At 37.8% G+C, this 20,657-nt stretch overlaps 2 protein-coding genes across 3 annotated transcripts; both read right to left on the bottom strand.

The window, feature by feature from the left end:
* Positions 1–269: 269 nt before the first annotated feature.
* LOC122705292 (olfactory receptor 11G2-like) lies at positions 270–1,205 on the bottom strand. The gene has a single exon (XM_043920574.1). The coding sequence runs from the start codon at positions 1,203–1,205 to the stop codon at positions 270–272; it is 936 nt and encodes a 311-aa protein (XP_043776509.1).
* Positions 1,206–14,348: 13,143 nt separating this feature from the next.
* Positions 14,349–16,483, bottom strand: LOC122705300 (olfactory receptor 11G2-like). 2 transcript variants are annotated; one of them, XM_043920580.1, is made up of 2 exons: positions 16,464–16,483; positions 14,349–15,288 (listed from the first exon to the last, which is right to left on the bottom strand). In XM_043920580.1, the coding sequence occupies exons 1-2, from the start codon at positions 16,481–16,483 to the stop codon at positions 14,349–14,351; spliced, it is 960 nt and encodes a 319-aa protein (XP_043776515.1). The 2 variants fall into 2 exon arrangements, with proteins under 2 accessions (XP_043776515.1, XP_043776516.1); XM_043920581.1 differs by lacking the exon at positions 16,464–16,483 and having other exon boundaries at positions 14,349–15,374.
* Positions 16,484–20,657: the final 4,174 nt, after the last annotated feature.

Raw genomic sequence — 20,657 nt, 5'->3', positions numbered from 1 at the left:
TTTTAAAATATAATGTTCAACATTTGGTAAAAGATGAGGTATATAAGAAAAAGGACAAAAAAAAAAAAAAAAAGAAACTGGACAAATGAGCAAGAAGCAAAAGAATAAATAAGCACAGATACATGTTCACAGGTGACCGAAATTTTAGTCAATATTAGGATGAACAATCATCTGATAAAAGCAAAACACAGTTTTTAAAAAAAACCTGAAAATGAAGTAAACACAATTTAGGTCTCTAATTGCTCAAGAACTCTTTTGATGAACACTTTTTATAGTCTAAGAAATTTCTGCAGGGCCTTTTTCATATCTTTGTTTCTAAGACTATATATTACAGGGTTAAGGAGTGGTGTCACAACAGAATAAAACAGAGTCACAATCTTCTGCATTCCAGCTTCATGCTCAGATGTTGGACTCCCATACATTACGAGGACTGAGCCATAAAACAGTGAAACCACAGTCAGATGAGACCCACAGGTGGAGAAAGCCTTTTTTCGCCCAGCTGCTAAAGGGACTTTCAATACAGCTCTCAGGACCAGAGCATAAGATCCCATGATGAAGAGAAATGGAATGATGAGGGGCAAAGGACTTAAAGTGGAGAAGACAAGTTCTATCACAGGAACTTTTTCGCAAGTGAGTGCTAGAAGAGGACCTGGGTCACACAGGAAGTGGTCAATGATCCCAGATCCACAGAAAGACATCTGGGAGATGATGATGATGGGAATCAAGAACCAGAGGAAACCAAATACCCAGCAGCTGATTATGAGATTGGCACAGAGACGTCCAGTCATGAGAGTGGGGTAGTGTAGAGGCCAGCAGATGGCAAGGTAGCGATCAAATGCCATAATAGCCAAGAAAAAACATTCTGTAGAACCCAAGGAGAAGAAAAAGTAAAACTGGAGAAAGCACCCAGAGAAGGAGATGAACTTGTTGTCAGAGAGGAAGTTGGCCAACATGTTGGGGACGGTGGAGGTGACATACCAAATCTCCAGGAAGGAGAAGTTGGCGAGCAGGATGTACATGGGGGTGTGGAGTCTCTGATCCCAGCGCACAGCACAGATGATTGAACCATTGCCCATGAGGGTCAGGAGGTAGACAGCAGAGAAGAGCACAAAGAGGAGAATCTGCCCCTCCCTGGGGCAAGGGAAGCCCAGGAGGATGAAGCCAGTGATGGCGCTGGAGGTGTTGGGAGTGTTGGAGATTTTCATGGGTCTGGGAGCTGTGGAAAGGACCAGCAAACATCAAATGAGATATGAGGACCCAAATTTACATTTAAATCATCTTGGAAAAGTAAATAGAGATTTATATATTAATAGCTATTTTTTTTCCTTGTAAACTGGGTTAACTATTCTCATTCACATTTTCATCATGGATTCAAGAAAATATTTAATCAGAATTGGTAAACTCTTGAAGGGAAGTGTGGTAGAGGTATTTGAACATTAGACTTTGTTCTTAATGGAGAATCTGACTATCTATCTACCTACCTAGCTACCTACCATCCTACCGCCTATCTAGTTTCTCAGAAAAATAGGCACAGAAAAAATAATTCTGCTGTGTATAAAGGTCCTTTATGGTTTCTAAAAATGATTGTAAGTCCAGTACTAATTCAGAAAAAGGTAGCTTTTTTATGATCAATTAAAAACAATTATTACTTATAATGCTTAGGTATTTTTGACCAGGTTTGTTCTGCTGGGGTTCCTGAAATTTCATTTAGGGGTAAACATCTATTTAATCTAATAAATGACCCTTCAGATTAAATATTTAAGAACTGTTTTTATTTATTTATTTGTGATGAAACATTTCAGTGTAGTATGTCTTCCTTTTCCTTTACCCTCACATCTAATTCATCAGCAATTTCTGTTAGTCTGTCTCTGAGTCTCATGTCCATTCAGCTCTCTCTAATTCAAGCCATCATCATCTTTTCTTCACTGGACCACTGTGATACTGTCCTAACTGGGTTTCTTGTTTGTCATCTGTGTCTCTCTACAATTTGTGATCCACAACATGGCCAGAGTGACTCTTAAAAAAAAAAAAAAAGAAAATCAGATCACACAAATTTCAAATAGCTTCCTAATGCACTTAGGATCAAACAAATTTTTAAACTAGGGTCTTTGAATTGACCCTTATTCATATCTCCAAACTCTCCTCATGATTCTGTTAGTCAAATATACTTTTTCTGTGTCTCTCATGCACACGCATACACACAGAAGCACACACTCTGTGTGTAAGGGAGATATACACACCCTCTACTAACATGAACACTGCAAATATGAAACAGGGTTCAACAGTGGGGTAGCAGGATGTATTCCACACCCTGTACTCTGCTGATCCTGCCGCAAGCTGCGTTTGGACTATAATACCTGTGCTAGGCGGCATAACAGTAGAGAGGGACTCACTTTGTAATACTCTGCGCCAGGGGTCAGCAAATATTTTCTTAGCTATTTTAGTCTTGTAGGCCATATAGTCTTTATTATAAGTATTCATTTCTACTGTTGTATGAAAGTAGCCATAGACACAAAACCTAAATGAATACACATGGCTGTATTCTGATAAAACTTTATTTATGTCCACAGAAATTTGAATTCCATGTAACTTTGATGTATTACAGAACATTAGTCTTCTATGGAGTTTTAAATTTAAATTAAACAGTGAAAATTCTTAGCTCACTGGCTATACAAAAGCAGGCCATATTTGACCTATTGCCATAATTTGCTGAGCCCTGGTCAATACATTTATAGAGACAGGAGAGCAAAGACATTCATTTTACTGTAGAACAATGGAAACTCTTTGGTCCATCATGTGACCTGTAAAGTAATTAGCCTCGAACTAATATAAATAAATGAAAAAAAAAAAAAAAAGAAATGGAGGAGACCTCTAGAGGGCAGCTGGAATTAGCCTGTTCTGCGCTCACAGATGTTTTTGGACCAGTTTTCAGCTTAATTACAAAAATTCAGTTTCCAAAGTCATCAGGATTGCCTTTCTCTTTTTGTTTCCTTACACACACACACACACTCACGCATGCACCACTTCCTTCCTCCACACAATACTTCAGTAATATAACATTGGCCTTCTTTCAGTTTCTAGAAGCAACCAAGTACTTTCGTGGCTAAGGGTCTTTGTTCTTGTTGGCCTTCATGGTCACTCTTAATTCCTACTGCTCAGCACACTATGAGGAAGAGGGTATGTACTTTGTAAACTTTTTTTTTTTTTTGAAGAAATGATTGTCTACATTGTGAACAATGTAGAGCAAATAGACAGATAATATAGAAATATTTACCAATTACTTCATTTGAGCTTCAAATAGCTTGTGAGATGAAATCTTAGGAAATGAATTATACAGGAAAAGGCTCCAAATGATCGAGGTAAAGAGAGTGCTGGCCCAGACTTGAGATGAATCCATTCAAAGAAGTGATGGAAGCTAAGGTTCTGTGTGGAAGAATATGTCCCGTCACAGGTGGCTTACTCTCTGTTTCTGGAGATAGTTATGGTCCCCCAGTTGTGGATGCTAAAGTAGGAGAGGAGTTAGATGGGATGGAAATTCTAGCTAGGTTCAGCCTCATAGCAAAGTAGCTTGTTGGCTCTAGTGGAGTCTTCTATTGTCTATAAACTTTGTTTTCTTAATTTTTAAATTTTTTATTCTCTTTTTAATTGAAGTATAATTGATTTACAGTGTTGTGCTAATTTCTGCTGTATAGCAAAGTCACTCAGTTATACACATATATATGTTCTCTTTAATATTCTTTCCCATTATAGTTTATCACAGGAGATTGGATATAGTTCCCAATAGGACCTTATTGTTTTTCCATTGCTTGAAAAATTTGTTCCATATTGTTTACCCATTCTAAATTTAATAGTCTGTATCTACTAACCCCAAGCATCCTGTCCATCCCTCTTTCTCCCTCTTCCCCCTTGGCAACCACAACTCTGTTCTTTTTAGCTTTCTTGTCTTATATGAGAAAGGAATAGTACTGTATGGTTTTCAATTACTTTTCATTATAGCATGCTTAATCCTATTCCAAGTATACTGCAAGTACACATGATATCAAGGCTGTGAGATCTGTAAGATCTAGAAGTGATATTGTAGTTACATCTATCTCTTACATGAGAAAATCAGTTGATGGTTTTTCACTTCTACAAGAAGGGAAAAAATCCAGGCAAGTTTCCTTTCAGGGCAGTTTTACTTTGAGAGTCTGACAATATGCCCTAGAAAATAAGAAGGATGTGAAAAACGATTCTGTGTGTGTCATCAACATTTCAGGCTCAACCTAACTAAACTGACTATGGATGAAAAAAAAAAAAGATATTTCTAACAAGATTTTATTGTTTGTTACTTACCCTTAATTAATTTCCTCCTCTGTACAGAGTAGCTGTGGTTTCACCGGGCACAAAGGGGATGCTGGAGCTGTCCAGAGAGGCAGGAAGTGTCCTCTGGATTAGTTCCAGAAAGTGGTGTGGCAGAAAGAGTGGGAATATGCAAATAGTGGTGTCAAAGCTGTGTGATGTATACAGGATGTTTGGACTGAGTCCTTAACAAAGCCAAACAAGAAAAACTACGTACTCACCTGCATTATATCTTGGAAAGGTTGGGTTAAACTCAGTCTTGAATAGTCAGGTCATCATCTATACTATATAAAATGAAGGAAAGACATTTCTCTGATATTTTACTTTTTCCTCAGGGCTAGTTTAAGAAGGCACAATGGGGTGGAAGCATTATTGGCCTGCTCTTGCAATAGCACATCCATCTACTTCATTTAGTTTGGTCAGGAGATAGCTCACCTGTCCTATGCAATGCAGGAGATCTGAGTTTTAATCCCTGGATCGGGAAGATACCCTGGAGAAAGGAGTGTGAGCCCACTCCAGTATTCTTGTCTGGAGAATCTCTTGTGCAGAGGAGCCTGGCAGGCTACAGTCCATAGGGACGCAAAGAGTCAGACACAACTGAGTGAGCACGGATCTCTTATTTAGAGGGTAGTAGTTTTTCTAACTTTTTATTATTTACTTTCTCCTCTAAGCAAATGGACAAAGAGGGCAATCCAGACCTGAAGTTTCTCTGAATGTCTGGTCTTTCTGAAGAGGAAGGTTGGTCTTCTCTACAGAAACCACCAAGGAGTGAAGGAGTAGAAATAAGGTGACAATCTTTCTGTGTTTGCTGGAGGATAGACAGATTCTAAGCAGAGACTCCAGGGAGCGAGGATCCATGAGGATCAATTTACCACTTCCAGAAGAAGGTCTGTGTTAGGAGAATGTTCTTTACTAGTTATTCCCTTCCTCTGGGGCCTGCCTTCTCTGGAGACTCCGATCTTCTATTTTGCCTCTGACTCCCAGTAGAGTGGAAAATGTTACTTTTTAAAGCCCCCAAATTCTCAGGGATGGCAAGAGATTTCATCAATGTATAAGATTGCCTATCAGGTGTTAAAGGAAAGTCTATAAAATAACACAGTGTGGTGGCTATGATGTAAGAAACTATTCCTGGGACTCTAGTGAATGCTATCAATTATGAGTTTTGGAAACAGAGCATCCTTTGTTTTCTAGAAAGAAGAGATAGATGGGCTGAAAGTACGATGTGACCTCAGCCATAGAGGGCTGTGCAGCTAGTTGCCCCAGGAATCCATCCCCTTCCAGGGCCTCCCTGGTTGTTTTATAGATCTCTCCTTTCTCATTTGTGCCTGAGCCCTGTGAGTGTCAAGCAGATGTTTTGAGCGTCCACTTGTCAGGTCTGAGAGAGGCCAGAGCAGAACATTCCTTAGCTCTACTCAGGGGTCGCATCATGGAGTTGGATCTAAGCTTCCTCATCTTGATGGAAGTGCAGATGTCTTAGCACAATCCACTTCTTGTCCCTTTCCAATTTGTGAAAAATTTTCATGTCAAAGACTTATCAGGTCATTTCACTTCCTTGTTTGGACAGCTTTGTTGTTTCCCTCTGTCTACAACATGAGATTCAAAATTGCCAAATAAAAACTCTTGCACTGGAGCCTTAACCTATTGCTATTGTTACCACAGTTGTTAAATTTTTATATTTTTACCTTTCCCCCACTATTTCCTATAAAAGTCCTTGTGTCAACAGTCACATCAAATTGCTTAGACACACAGTGGAAGACCGTATATTTTTGTTGGGTGAATAATCTTACCCTCCGAAAAGCAGTCAAGAACCCTCTGCATTGATAACTACTAGTGTAAGAGTTAAGTCCTGTGAAGTGAGGATCCCAGGAGACTGTTTATTCATGCAAAAGTAGAGAGCTAACTTACTAAATGTTCTCTTTGCCTTATTTTTTAAAATCTTTCCTGTCATTTTGCCCCTCAGCTCAGACAGTTTCTCACAAAATTATTTTTTTAATTTTTATTTTATATTGAAACATAGTTGGTTAATGATGTTGTGTTAGTTCAAGTATACAGCAAAGTGATTCAGTTCTACAAGTATCTGTTCTTTTAAAAATTCTTTTCCCATATAGGTTATTGCAGAATATTGAGAGTTTCCTGTGCTATACAGTAGGTCCTTGTTGGTTATCTATTTTAAATATAGCAATCTGTACATGTCAACCCCAAACTCCTAGTCTATCCCTGCCTGACACCCTTCTGCCCTGGTAATCGTAAGTTCATTCTCCAGGTCTGTGAATCTGTTTCTGTTTTGTAAATAAGTTCATTTGTATCATTAAAAAAAATTCACATATAAGCAATATCATGTGATATTTGTCTTTCTCTGTAAGACTTCACTTACTATGCTAATCTTTAGATTTATCCATGTTGCTTCAGATGGCATTGGTTCCTTCTTTTTAATGGCTGAGTAATATTCCATTGTATATGCGTGTCATGTCTGCTTTATCCATTCATCTGTTGATAGACATTTAGGTTGCTCCCATGTCTTGGCTATTGTAAGCAGCACTGTAATGAACATTGGTGTACATGTATCCTTTTGAGCCATATTTTTTCTGGATATATGTCCAGGAGTGGAATTACTGGATCATAGGGTAGCTCTATTTTTAGTTTTTAATGAACCTCCATATTGTTCTCCATAATGGCTCTACCAATTTACATTCCACCAACAGTGTAGGAGGGTTCCTTCAGCATATGTTGTTTTTGGATTTTTGGTGGTGATGGACTACTGACTGATAGGAGGTAACATCTCATCATAGTTTTGATTTAAATTTCTCTAATAACTAGCAATGTTGAGCATCTTTTCATGGCTCTTTGGCCTTTTGTGTGTCTTTTTTGTAGAGATATCTATCCATTTATGTCTTCTGCCCATTTTTTTAATTGTTTTTTTTTTTCATGATATTGAGCTGCATGAGCTGCTTTTAAATTTTGATGACTAATCCTTTGTTGTTGGCATCATTTGCAAATATTTTCTCCTATTCTGTGAGTTGGTTTTTTTTTTTTTTTAGTTTGTTTATGGTTTCTGTTGCTGTGCAAAAGCTTTTGAGTTTAATTGGGTCCCATTAGTTTATTTTTGTTTTCATTCTCACTACTCTGGCAGATGGTGTGAAAAAGACATCCTGCATTTTGTGTCAGAGTATTCTGCTATGTTTTCCTGTAAGAGGTTTACAGTATTTGGTCTTACATTTAGATCTTTAATCCATTTGAATTTATTTTTCTGTATGTTGTTAAACAATGTTCTAATTTCATTTTTTTTACATGTAGCTGTCCAGTTTCCCCAGCACCATTTATTGACGAGAATGTCTTTCCTCCACTATATAGTCATTTGTCCTTTGTCATAGATTAGTGACCATAGGTGTGTGGGTTTATTTCTGAGCTTTCTATCCTGTTCCATTGACCTATATTTCTATTTTTATACCAACACCATACTATCTTGGTTACTGTAGCTTTGTACTCCAGTCTGAAGTCAAGAAGTCTGATTCCTCCAGCTCCGTTATTCTTTCTCAAGATTGCTTTGGGTACTCATGGTCTTTTGTGTTTCCATATAAATTTCAAGAATTTTCTTCCTGTATTAAATGTGAAAAAACAGAATGGTTGTATCAGTACAGCATGGTTATTTACCCTTGTGACTACGTGCCTGAATGGGAGCTGTGACGTGCTGCTGATGCCCAGCATCATGACAGAGTATCTTACCGTGTATCACTAGCTTGGGAAAAGATCATAATTAAAAATTCAAAGTATGGTTTCTACTAAATGAATATTGCTTTCATGCAGAGTAAAGTTGAAAAATCACAGGTCAAACTATCATTAAGTCATGGGCAGTCAGTACTTAATATTGCAGCATTGGACAATAAAGCATAAAATTGGGGGAAAAAAAACAAAATAGAAAAAAAGACCTCCACATTACTACTCAAACATTGCCATTTAAAGTATTTTTATACTTTTTTGTATTGTTTTCTGAAGACTGGATTTAACTTTTCTGCACATGTGCTGTATTTACAATATTATACTATACTAATTCACTAAGTTCTTCTCAGCCATTCCCCATAAACACTTCTTATTTGTGACTCAGCAGGAAAGAATCAGCCTGCCAATGCAGGACAATTCCCTGTAGAAGGAAATGGCAACCCACTCCAGTATTCTTGCCTGGGAAATCCCATGGACATGGAGCCTGGAGGGCTACAGTCCATGGGGTTGCAAAGAGTTGGACACAGCTTAGCGACTAAACAACAACTATTACTTATTCACTAAGTTCTTATCAGCCTTTTTCCATAAACTCTTCCTAATAGCTGGATATTATTCAGCTTTAGAGGCACAAGGGGAATTTTCCCCACTTTCACTCAGTATCATATATGTATATATATAAAACTCTGTTACAACAAATTAATAATGATGAAGAATGTGAGTTTTGGACTCAGACTTGGTTGTATCCCTGCTTTCTAAGTTGTTATTAGACTGCATTACTGGCAAATTGTTATCTGTTCTCTCCAGGCCTTTGTTTTCTATTCTGTAAAATAGGTGAAATAGTAATGGCTCATATAATATCATAATGAAGACTAAAAAAGATAGTGTATATAAAAAGCTTAACTTGGAAGCTTACATATGATAACCTAACATCAGGAGACACCATAGCATAACAGTTTACAGTATGGTTTCTGGAGTCATAGTTCTTTAATTCAACCTGGTTCCAACACTCTTAACTGTTTGGGCAACTTACTCGATCAAGGCTTGGTTACCTCATTTATAAAAAGATACTGATGTCTACTTGAAGTTGTACAATTCTTGAATGGCTGAAGTGGAAGTTCATTTCAGGCACATTGCGAGTTAGCTGCATTTAGTAGAAATGCAGACAATAATTTACTTGATTATCATGATACTTCTATAAAGACTCTAATGTTAAATTTCCTCAATGAAAACCTTTTCAGTAAGAATATGAAACTTGTTCTCAGTCAAGTCTTTTATGGAATGAATATTAACCAAAGCTCATGAATAGTTCTTCCTATAGAAGTGTCCTGTGGAAGACTGGTGTTATTAATTACATATCTCTAGTCTACTATTGGAGAAGGCAATGGCAACCCACTCCAGTACTCTTGCCTGGAAAATCCCATGGATGGAGGAGCCTGGTGGGCTGCAGTCCATGGGGTCGCGAAGTCGGAGACGACTGAGCGACTTCACTTTCACTTTTCACTTTGGAAAAGGAAATGGCAACCCACTCCAATATTCTTGTCTGGAGAATCCCAGGGATGGGGGAGCCTGGTGGGCTGCCGTCTATGGGGTCGCACAGGGTCGGACACGACTGAAGCGATGCAGCAGCGGCAGCAGTCTACTATACAAAATGAACATATTTGGTATACTTAATGCTGTTGTTTAGTCACTAAGTCACGTCTGACTACTTTGTGAGCCCATGGACTGTAGCTCACCAGACTCTTCTCTGCTTGGGATTTCCCAGGTAAGAATATTGGAGTGGGTTGCCATTTCCTTCCCTAGGGGATCTTTCTGACCCAGGTATCAAACTTGGAGATAATTGCATATTATAAGGCTAAATGTAAAAGCACTTTGTACAGAAACCTATAAAATAATGATTTTATTTTTGAAAGATAATAAAAAAATCCTTATATATAATTAAATATTTTTATATAATTAGGATCTTGGAGAATAGTATGTAGCATACATACTAGGTTGTTATTACTGTTGATCTAGTGGAGATGGGATGTGTGAAACTATATTGTGGGTGAAATGATGGTAGTAGGGAGTGGTAAGGAAAAAAATAAAGGAGTCTGTCATAAAAACAGCATGTACAATATCCCACTTGCATAAAATCAACTTATATGAGTGTGTGTATGTGTATAAAATAATACATGAAAGATTGTTCACTTAAATATCAATGGTGTTTAACTGAGGGTGATGGGTTTAGATAACTTTTAATTTTAAATATTTTTATACTTTTTCTCTTGCTTGATAATTATAATAATAAGCATTTATTGTATATTAAGAAAAGATCCAGCTATATTTTTTCTGGTTCTGGCTATGAGAACCAAGTCATTTTCTTTTTTTCCCCTTCCCATCCCATTTTTTAAAGTTGATATACTGTTGATTTATAATATAATATCAGTTTCAGGTGTACATCATCATGATTGAGTATTTTGAATATAATCCACTCCATATAAAGTTGTTATAAAATATTGGCTATACTCCTTGTGCTGTATAATGTATTCTTGTGGCTTATTTTATACGTAGTAGTTTGTACCTATTAATACCCTCCCCCTTCCCTCGCCTCACTGGTAACCACTAGTTTGTTCTCCAAATGCATGAATGTGCTTCTGTTTTGTTATATTCATTCAAAATATTCATTCATTTGTTTTAGTTTTGGATTCCAAATATATATGAAAATACTCAGTAACTGTCTTTCTCTGAGTTATTACGCGTAATATCCTTCAGGTCCATCTATGTTGTTATAAATGACAAAATTTCATTCTATTTTTAGCTAAATAGTATTCCATTGTATATATATATACACACACACACACACACCTCCCATATCTTCTTTATTCATTCATCTGCTGATAAACACTTAGGTTACTACCATATCATGGCTCATATAAATAAATTGCTGCTAAGAACATTTGGGTGGATTTATCTTTTGAATTAGTGTTTTCATTTTCTTCAGATAAACACCCAGTAGTAGAATTGCAAGATCATATGGTAGTTCTATTTTTAGTTTTTGAGACTCCCTCCATACTGTTTTCTAGAGTGGCTGCACCAGTTTGTATTCCTACCAACAGTGTACAAGTGTTCCCATGTCCTGGCCAACACTGATTATGTTATCTTTCTGATCATAGCCATTCTGACCAGTGTGAGGTGACATCTCACTGTGGTTTTGATTTGCATTTCTCTGAGGATTATCTAAGCTGAACATCTTTTCATGTCCTATTGGCCAACTGTATGACATAATTAGAAAAATATTTATTCATGTCTTGCCCATTTTTAATCAAGTTGTCTATTTTTTATTGTTGAGGTGACTGAGTTCTTTATTTGGATATTAACCCCTTATCTGGTACATGGTTTGAAGTATTTTCTTCCATTCAATAGGGTGTTTTCTCATTTTGTTAATTGTTTCTTTTGTTTTGCAGAAAGTTTTGAATTTTATGTTGTCCCATTTGTTGATTTTTTTCTTTTGTTGCTTGTGCTTTTGGTACAAGTATTATTATCACCATTATCGCGTATTAACCTGTACTGGAGTGTAATCTATGTTGTTGTTCAATCGCTCAGTCGTGTCTGACTCCTTGAGACCCCATGGGCTGCAACACTCCTTCACCATCTCTCGGAACTTGCTAAAACTCATGTCCATTGTGTCAGTGATGTCATCCAACTATCTCGTCCTCTGTCACCCCTTTCTCCTCTTGTCTTCAATCTTTCCCAGCATCAAGGTCTTTCCTAATAAGTCAGCTCTTTGCATCAGATGGCTAAAGTATTGGAGTTTCAGCCTCAGCATCATTCCTTCCAATAAATAGTCAGGATCGATTTCCTTTAGGACTGACTGGTTTGATCTCCTTGCAGTCCAAGGGACTCTCAAGAGTCTTCTCCAACAGCATAGTTAAAAAAACATCAGTTCTTCGGCACTCAGCCTTCTTTATAGTCCAACTGTCATATCTATACAAGACTACTGGAAAAACCATAGCTTTGACTATCTGGACTTTTGTTGGTAAAGTAATGTCTCTGGTTTTTAATATGCTGTCCAGGTTTGTCATGGCTTTTCTTCCAAAGAACAAGCATCTTTTGATTTCGTGGCTGCAGTCACCAACTGCAGTGATTTTGGAGCCCAAGAAAATAAAGTCTTTCCCTGTTTCCCCATCTATTTGCCATGAAGTGATGGGACCAGATGCCATGATCTTCAGTTTTTGAATGTTGACTTTTAAGCCATCTTTTTCACTCTCCTCTTTTACTTTCATCAAGAGGCTCCCAGTTCCTTTTTGCTGTCTGCCATAAAGGTGGTGTTATCTGCATATCTGAGGTTATTGATATTCTCCTGGCAATCTTGATCCCAGCTTTTGCTTCATCCAGCCCAGCATTTCGCATGATGTACTCTGCACATAAGTTAAATAAGCAGGGTGACAATATAGGCCTTGATGTACTCCTTTCCCAATTTGGAACCAGTCCATTCCATATCCAGTTCTAACTGTTGTTTCTTGACCTGAATGCAGGTTTTGCAGGAGGCAGGTCAGGTCGTCTGGTATTCCCATCTCTTTAAGAATTTTCCACAGTTTGTTGTGATCCACACAGTCAAAGGCTTTGATGTAGTCAATGAAGCAGAAGTAGGTGTTCTTCTGGACTTCTCTTGCTTTTTCTATGATCCAGTGGATGTTGTCAATTTGATCTCTAGTTCCTCTGCCTTTTCTAAGCCCAGCTTGAACATCTGGAAATTCTCGACTCATGGACTATTGAAGTCTCTCTTGAAGAATTTTGAGCATTACTCTGCTAGCATGTGAAATGAGTGCAATTGTGCAGTAGTTTGAACAAGTGAAATGTGCAGTAGTTTTATAGTGTAGTCTGTAAAGATACTGAATTACTATGCTGTATACCTGAAACTGATAAAAAATTGCAAATCAACTATACAGCAATGAAAAAATGGCCTAAATCTATTCTCTGTGGTTCTGCTTTTTCAGTGTCTTACTGTAAGTAAACTCCCCTTCCCCACCCCACCCCCTACCGGAATCTGGAGCTTCTTGCATTGAAAAAAAGCAGATCTACTTCCTAGATTTGCGTTTATATCAGTCTCTGTATTCACTGTTCTTTGCTTTGTGGGTTTTTGCATATTTATGATACAAGATCATCTTCTTATATGAGAATAGAAAGCGAGAACAGTAGTGAGAATGTCTGGAATTTGGATATAAAAGACAAGAATCTATGACTATGGTCATGACTAAACAGCTTGCATTAAACTAACCATTTTACTAAAAATAACTATAAAACCTTGACAAAATACATAAAAGGAACATTCTAAGGCACTAGAAAGCAGTTAACACAGAAAAGACTTCAGGGGATACAATTCCAAGAAGGGAGGAACAAGGAGACGACTTTCACATTCACCTTGGGGGTTTTCTCCTGAGGAATAGCAATCAGTAGGGCAGGAATACGTTGATAGGAAGGCATATGGGAAAGACTGGGGTGAAGGAAGAATACTGTCTCAGCAAAAAGCAGTAGATTCTCCTCAGACTGAACTGAGGAGATAAAAGTTTGGTGCTTATGGCCAGTAAGGCACTTGGGGTTTGAGAAACAAATTCTGGAAAAGGAGAACCACAGAGAAGGAGGATCAAAGGGTAATATAATCTCCTTTCAAGGCATTTTTGATTTCTCAGCCAGCCATTAATATACAAAATGAAATTTCAAAAAAAATTTAGCAGAAAGCAGAAATTGGGAGTTTAAAGAGCTGAGCAGATGTTTTAGGAGTCGTGGTTTTCAGAGTACAAAAATAGGAATTCAGGGATTGCTAAGGTGGAGGTATCATAAAAACAGTCCAGGTTTGCAGCTGAGATCTCAGAAAGGTCATATTCCTGAGTAAGGGTCACATCCCAGAAATAAGAGCAAAAGTGGTTTAGGCTATTTTTACAACATGAATCCTTAAATGGGATCAAATTGATCTGTTTTTACTCTATCTGCTACTTGAGGAAAATTTAACCTTTGCTGCATTACTGTATCCATTGTCTTTACAAGGTCAAAAATATAATGTGCAGCATTCAATTAAAAATATGGAAGCATATGAAGAAAGAGGACAAATGGTCAAGAACCAAGAGAGGAAAAAATCAACAGATACATGCTCACAAGATACTGAAGTTTTTGTCAATACTAGAATGAAAAATTTTCTCAATAATGTTGTTTTTAACCTGAAAATAAGTTAAATAGAATATTTATAAATTTTTGCAAATTAGTAAATAAAAATTTGGGGGCTCTACTTGCTAGCGAGTCTTCTTGGTTAATAGTTTTTATAGTCTCAGAAATTTCTTTAGGGCCTTTTTCATATCTTTGTTCCTAAGACTATATATTATTGGATTAAGAAGTGGGGTGACCACAGAATAAAACAGAGTCACGGTCACCTGCATTCTGGCACCATGCTCAGATGCTGGGCTCCCATACATGACCACTACTGAACCATAGAACAGTGAAACCACAGTCAGATGAGACCCGCAGGTCGAGAAAGCCTTCCTTTGTCCAGCTGCCGAAGGAACTTTCAATACAGCTTTTATGACCAAAGCATAGGACCCCATGATGAAGAGAAAGAGAATGATGAGGGGAATAGGGCTGAGAGTGGAGAAGACAAGCTCCATCACAGGAGCTTTTTCACAGGTGAGTGCTAGAAGAGGACCTGGGTCACACAGGAAATGGTCAATGACCCTGGATCCACAGAAGGACATTTGGGAGATGATGATGACAGGAATCAAAAACCAGAGAAAACCAAGTACCCAGCAGCTGATCACAAGATTGGTGCAGAGATGTCCAGTCATGAGGGTGGGGTAATGTAGAGGTTGGCAGATGGCAAGATATCGATCAAATGCCATAATAGCCAAGAAAAAGCTTTCTGTAGAACCCAAGGAGAAGAAAAAGTAAAACTGGAGGAGACACCCAGAGAAGGAGATGAGCTTGGTGTTAGAAAGGAAGTTGGCCAACATGTTGGGGACAGTGGAGGTGACATACCAGATCTCCAGGAAGGAGAAGTTGGCAAGCAGGATGTACATGGGGGTGTGGAGTCTCTGATCCCAGCACACAGCACAGATGATAGAACCGTTGCCCATGAGAGTCAGGAGGTAGACAGCAGAGAAGAGCACAAAGAGGAGAATCTGCCCCTCCCTGGGGCAAGGGAAGCCCAGGAGGATGAAGCCAGTGATGGCGCTGGAGGTGTTGGGAGTGTTGTAGATTTTCATGTGTCTGTGAGCTGTGAAAGGACCAGCAAATATCAAACGAGTTTGTATAGCGACATGAGGACCCAGATTTATACTTAAATCTTCTTGGGAAAGATATAAGGACTTGCATGCCTGAGTGCTAAGTCACTTTATCAACTCTTTGCGACCCTAGGGACTGTAGCCCACCAGGTGCCTCTGTCCATGGGATTCTCTAGGCAAGAATATTAGGATGGGTTGCCATGCCCTCCTCCAGGGGATCTTCCCGACCCAGGGATCGAACCCACATCTTTTATGTCTCCTGCATTGACAGGCAGGTTCTTTAACAGTAGCGCCACTTGGGAAACCCATAAGGACTTGCATATCAATAATTTTTTCTTGAGAGATGAAATATTGACCGGGGTTTCCTCTTTATTCTCATTCATATTTTCATCCTGGATTCCAGAAAATTTCTGGTCAGAATAGATAAGCACTTCTAGGAAAGGGCTGTAGCAGTATTTGAAGATTATATTGACTTAATAGAGAATACACGTATAAGTATATTACCTTTAGGGCTTCCCAGGTGGCGCTAGTGGTAAAGAACCTGTCTGCCAATGCAGGAGACATAAGAGACAAGGGTTCGATCCTAGGGTCAGGAAGATCCCCTGGTGGAGGGCATGGCAATCCACTCCAGTATTCTTGCCTAGCGAATGCCCATGGATAGAGGAGCCTGGTGGGCTACAGTTCATAGGGTCACAAAGAGTCAGACATGACTGAAGTAACTTAGCATGCATACATACAAATATTACATTTAATAGAGTCTATCTATCTATCTACCAACCAACCTACTGATCTATTGTCACAAAAATGGAATGGATTTCTTCCACTTTTCAAAGAGGTGACATCATTGCAGTTGTGCCAGAAGTTGAATCAAACTATGTTGCACATTTATACATTATCCTACAGGGTTCTGATTGATTTCAAGATCAATGTGCAAGATTATTTAACAAAAGTATTCTCATTTAGAGCAACAGAAAAAGACATGTTGCAGATATGCAAACTTTAAAAGCTACTCTGCCTTGAGATACTCCAAGTAGTTACTGGAGGATAAGCAAAATTTCAGTTTTGAATCTTTACAAATCCACTGCTACTAGAATATTTAGAATTCCATGTTATCAGCAATATTCATAGCTCATATCATTGGGATAGAAATTTATAAATAACTGTAGCTTGGAAAATGTCATATCTCTGTTCCAGGTAAGTATAGACCTACGTTGCCATGTAACATAAATTAATGGAACTTTTTGAATTACTTCTTTTATATGACTTTTGAAGCAGCCTTTATTTCAAACTAAATGATTTAACTTATTAATTTCACAATGTTTTACTCTAATCATCTGTAATCATCAGATTGCAATCATCAGATCAACTAGAGGAAATTAGCCTTGATTTCTATTGTGTTAAAAAGGCAATCCTAGTCATTCATGGTGGACCAGTGTATAAGAATTATTAACAGAGCATGTGAAACAGGTCAGTACTTACCTGGAACAGAGATATGAAATTTTCCAAGCTACAGTTATTGATTTATTTCTATCTCAATGATATGAACTATGAATATTACTGATAACATGGAATTCTAAATATTCTAGTAGCAGAGGATTTGTAAGGATTCAGAACTAAATTTTTGCTCATCCTTCGGTAAATACTTGGAGCATCTCGAGGCAGAGTAGCTTTTAAAGTTTGCATATCTGCAACATGTCTTTTTCTGTTGTTCTAAATGAGAATATTTTTGTTAAATAATCTTGCACATTGATCTTGAAATCAATCAGAACCCTGTAAGATAATGTATAAATGTGCAATATAAAGAAAATCTATGTTCCCTACTCCTTGTTCTATTGTAAATCCATATTTTGCTTTTTGAAGTTTGACACAGGGACTCAGGAAGTCTAGTAATTTCCTACCAGAAATATTCAATTTCTGAGAAACCCCTAGGATCAGGAGCAAAAGGTGTTGGCAGCAAGGTGTCATCCCTTCTCATGTAAAGGTATGGCTGCTTACATGATGTGTTGGAGGAGGAATACAATTGTGTAGGGTGGAGGCAGGGGAAGAAGGCTGTGGGAGACATTATAATACAATACATATTCTTTAAAAACTCTTTCTGACATGTAAATCCATGGCTGATTCATGTCAATGTATGGCAAAAACCACTACAATATTGTAAAGTAATTAGCCTCCAACTAATAAAAATAAATGGAAAAAAAATAAAAACTTATGTAAAATTAAAAAAAAAAAACCCTTTCTGGGTAATTTTAAACAGGATTCCCTGATTCCTATTGCATGAGGGATGCTTGGGGCCAATAAAATTCTTGCAGATCTGCCAGGTTGTCTTTTAGAGTATAAAACTGGACTGAAATAGGATTTAATGGACTCTATTTGGTGAGGGGAAGAGTGTGTAGCTTCTGGTACCTATACCATGCAATTCCATTTGCTGTCTTTTTCTCTTCTGCTTGTAAAGTCATTTTTCTAGGGGCCCAGTAAATTTCTGAGACCATACATTTATTTTTTTATAAAGGAGAGTTGAAGGAAGACAGCAGAAGAGTATAACATCTGAGTGACTTTTAAGTCACTCTGTACCAGTTTCACTCATGATCAATGACAGTAATCATTTACCCTTTTTTTGCTTCTTACCCTGGCTTTTGTAGTGTATTTACAAAGCTATATTAGTCGCTTGAGCCCATTGATTAGTAAAGAATAAAATTAGGGATGCAAAAGAATAATTCTGCTATGTGAAAATGTCCTTAATGAGTTCTAAGTATTTTAGAATCTAAAGATAAATCTAGATTTGCCAGCCTGGATTAACCCTAACTTTGCCAGAATCCTTTGCTCTACATTACACTGCAGGCTGATGCTTATTATGAAATGTCCTAACAAGGTCTGTGTCTGTGCAAAAAAGAAAAGCGTAAGTCTATAATTCTTGTACCAATTCAGAGGAAAGTATTATGATCAATTAAAAACAATTGTTAAGTATTTTTGACCAGGGTTGCTTTGCTGGTGTTCCTGGAATTTCATTTTAGGAGTAAGCATCTGCTCAACAATCACATAATTGACCTCTTCCATTGAATGTTGAATAATTTTTTTGGTGAAATTTGTCAGTGTAGTTTTTTTCTCCATTATTTAACCCTCGCATTGAATCCATCAGAAATTATTGTTAGTTTTTCTCATGTCTAACACTCTCTTGTTTAAGCTATCATCTTTTCTTCCACTGTGATACTGTCCTCACTGGCCTCCTGTTTCCACCCTTGCCTCTAGATAGTGTGTTATCCCTATCACGGCCAGAGTACTCTTTAAAAAAGAAAATCAGATCAATCCCTTTTCTTGTGCACATACTTCAGTTAGCTTCCCAATGCACTGAAAATAAAATCTTCAAACCACAGTATTAGATGACCCCTTGTAACATCTCCAACCTCATCTCTTGGCTGTATTAATCAATCACATATATACTATATCTCTCAAACACATACACACACATAGAAAAACACATTCTATTTTGCAAAGGACTCTGAAGTTTGAATTTAATGTAACTCTGATGTATTATATTAACACAGTTTCTGACTAACAGAAAGTTAGTCTTCTATTGATTTTTTAATTTAAATTCAAAATGTAAGAATTCTTAGCTCACTGTCTATACAAAAATGGGCAGCAGGCCAGATCTGGACCATTGGCTATAATTTGCTGACTCCTGTTCCATGCATTTTTAAGGATAGGAAAGCAATGATCATCACTTTACTGTGGAACAATAGAAGCTCCTTGGTCCAGCAAGAATCTTATTAGATTCTTATAGAAAGGGAGGAGACCACTAGAGGCAGCTAGAATCAGCTTAGTCTTCTCAGGTAGCACCTTTGGGCCAGCTTTAGCTTAATTAAAAAGATGAGCTTCCAAAGCCATTTGCCTCTTTCTCTCTCTGTCTCTACACACAAACACACTCAGATACTCATGCATGCACGGCTTCCCTCTTCCCCACAGCACTTCAGTAATATAACACCAGCCTTCTTTCAGTTTCTAGAAATAGCCAAGTACTTTTCTGACCCAGGGTCTTTGTTCTTGTTGTCCTCAATGGTCATTTTTAATTCCTAGTTCTCAGCACAACATGAGGAAGATACTATATATTTATGATTTTTTTTTGAAAGAAATGATTGTCCTCACTGTTACCAACATAGAGAATATAGATAGATAATATAGAGATATCTACCAATTACTTTCTTTGAGCTTCAAAGAACTTGTGAGATGAAGTTTTAGGAAATAAATGATAAGAAGGGGCTCCAAATGATCTGAGACTATGAGAGTATTGGCCTGGACATGAGAGGAATCCATTTAAAGGAAGTAACGGGAGCTAAGGTTCTATTTGGAACAACGTGTTCCACCCCAGGTGGCTTACTCTGTATTGCTAGAGATAATAACGGCCCCCAGCTGTAGATGTTAAAATAGGGGATAGGGAGGGTAGGATGGAAATTCCAGGTTTAGCATCGTGACAGAGTTGCTTAGTGGCTCAAGTGGAGTCTCCTACTGTCTATAAACTTTGGTTTCTTTATGTGAAAAGGGAGTAGGGTTATATAATTTTTAATAACCTTTCATTATAACATGCTTACTCCTATTCCAAGTATACTACAAGTACACATGATATGAAGGTTTTATAGATCTAGAGGTAATATTTTATTTACATTTATCTCTCAGATGAGAAAATCCATTAGTTTTTCACATTTACATGAGGCAAAAATATCCAGGTGATTCCCTCTAGGGCAATTCTCCTACTTTGAGAGTCTGACAAAGCTGCCCTAGAAAATAAGAAAAGTGTGAAAAAATGATTCTCTGTGTGTCACCACCATTTCATGCTCAATCTAACTATAAGTTGTCAGTGGGTGAAAAAAGATATTTTGAATAAGACATGTCGTTTGTTACTCACCTTTTATTACTTCACTCCTTTGTACAGAAGAGCTGTTGTGTTCACCTGAACCAAGGGGGAGCTGGAGCTGTCCAGAGAGGCAGGCCAGTTCCCCTGAATTAGTTGCAGAAAGTTCTGTGGCAGAGGGATTGGGAATATGCATACAGTGGTGTCAAAGTTGTATTATGTATGCAGGATGTTTCGACTGAGTTTATTAACAAGGCCAAGCAAGATAAACTACTCCCTCACCTCCATGCTATCTTGGAAAGGTTGGGTTAAACCCAATCTAGATTAGCCAGACTCTCAGCTGTAATATATAAGATGAAGATATTTCTCTGAAATGTTGCTTTTCCCCCAGGGCTAGTCCACAGAGGCACAATGGGGTAGAAGCACCATGCCCTACTCTCACAACAGCACATCCATCTGTTTCCTTTGGTTTGGTCAGGAGATGTCACAGCTGTCCCATTTCTGCAATGCTT

Source organism: Cervus elaphus, chromosome 12, assembly GCF_910594005.1.
Source record: "Cervus elaphus chromosome 12, mCerEla1.1, whole genome shotgun sequence".
Lineage (NCBI taxonomy): Eukaryota > Metazoa > Chordata > Mammalia > Artiodactyla > Cervidae > Cervus > Cervus elaphus.
This window is presented reverse-complemented; position numbering and strand designations above follow the sequence as displayed.

Coding starts and splice junctions, on each gene's coding strand:
- LOC122705292 (XM_043920574.1), bottom strand. CDS start 1,205: ATGAAAATCTCCAACACTCCCAACACCTCCAGCGCCATCACTGGCTTC.
- LOC122705300 (XM_043920580.1), bottom strand. CDS start 16,483: ATGACATTTTCCAAGCTACA. Junction 15,289..16,463: donor ATGACATTTTCCAAGCTACA/GTTATTTATAAA, acceptor CACAGCTCACAG/ACACATGAAAATCTACAACA.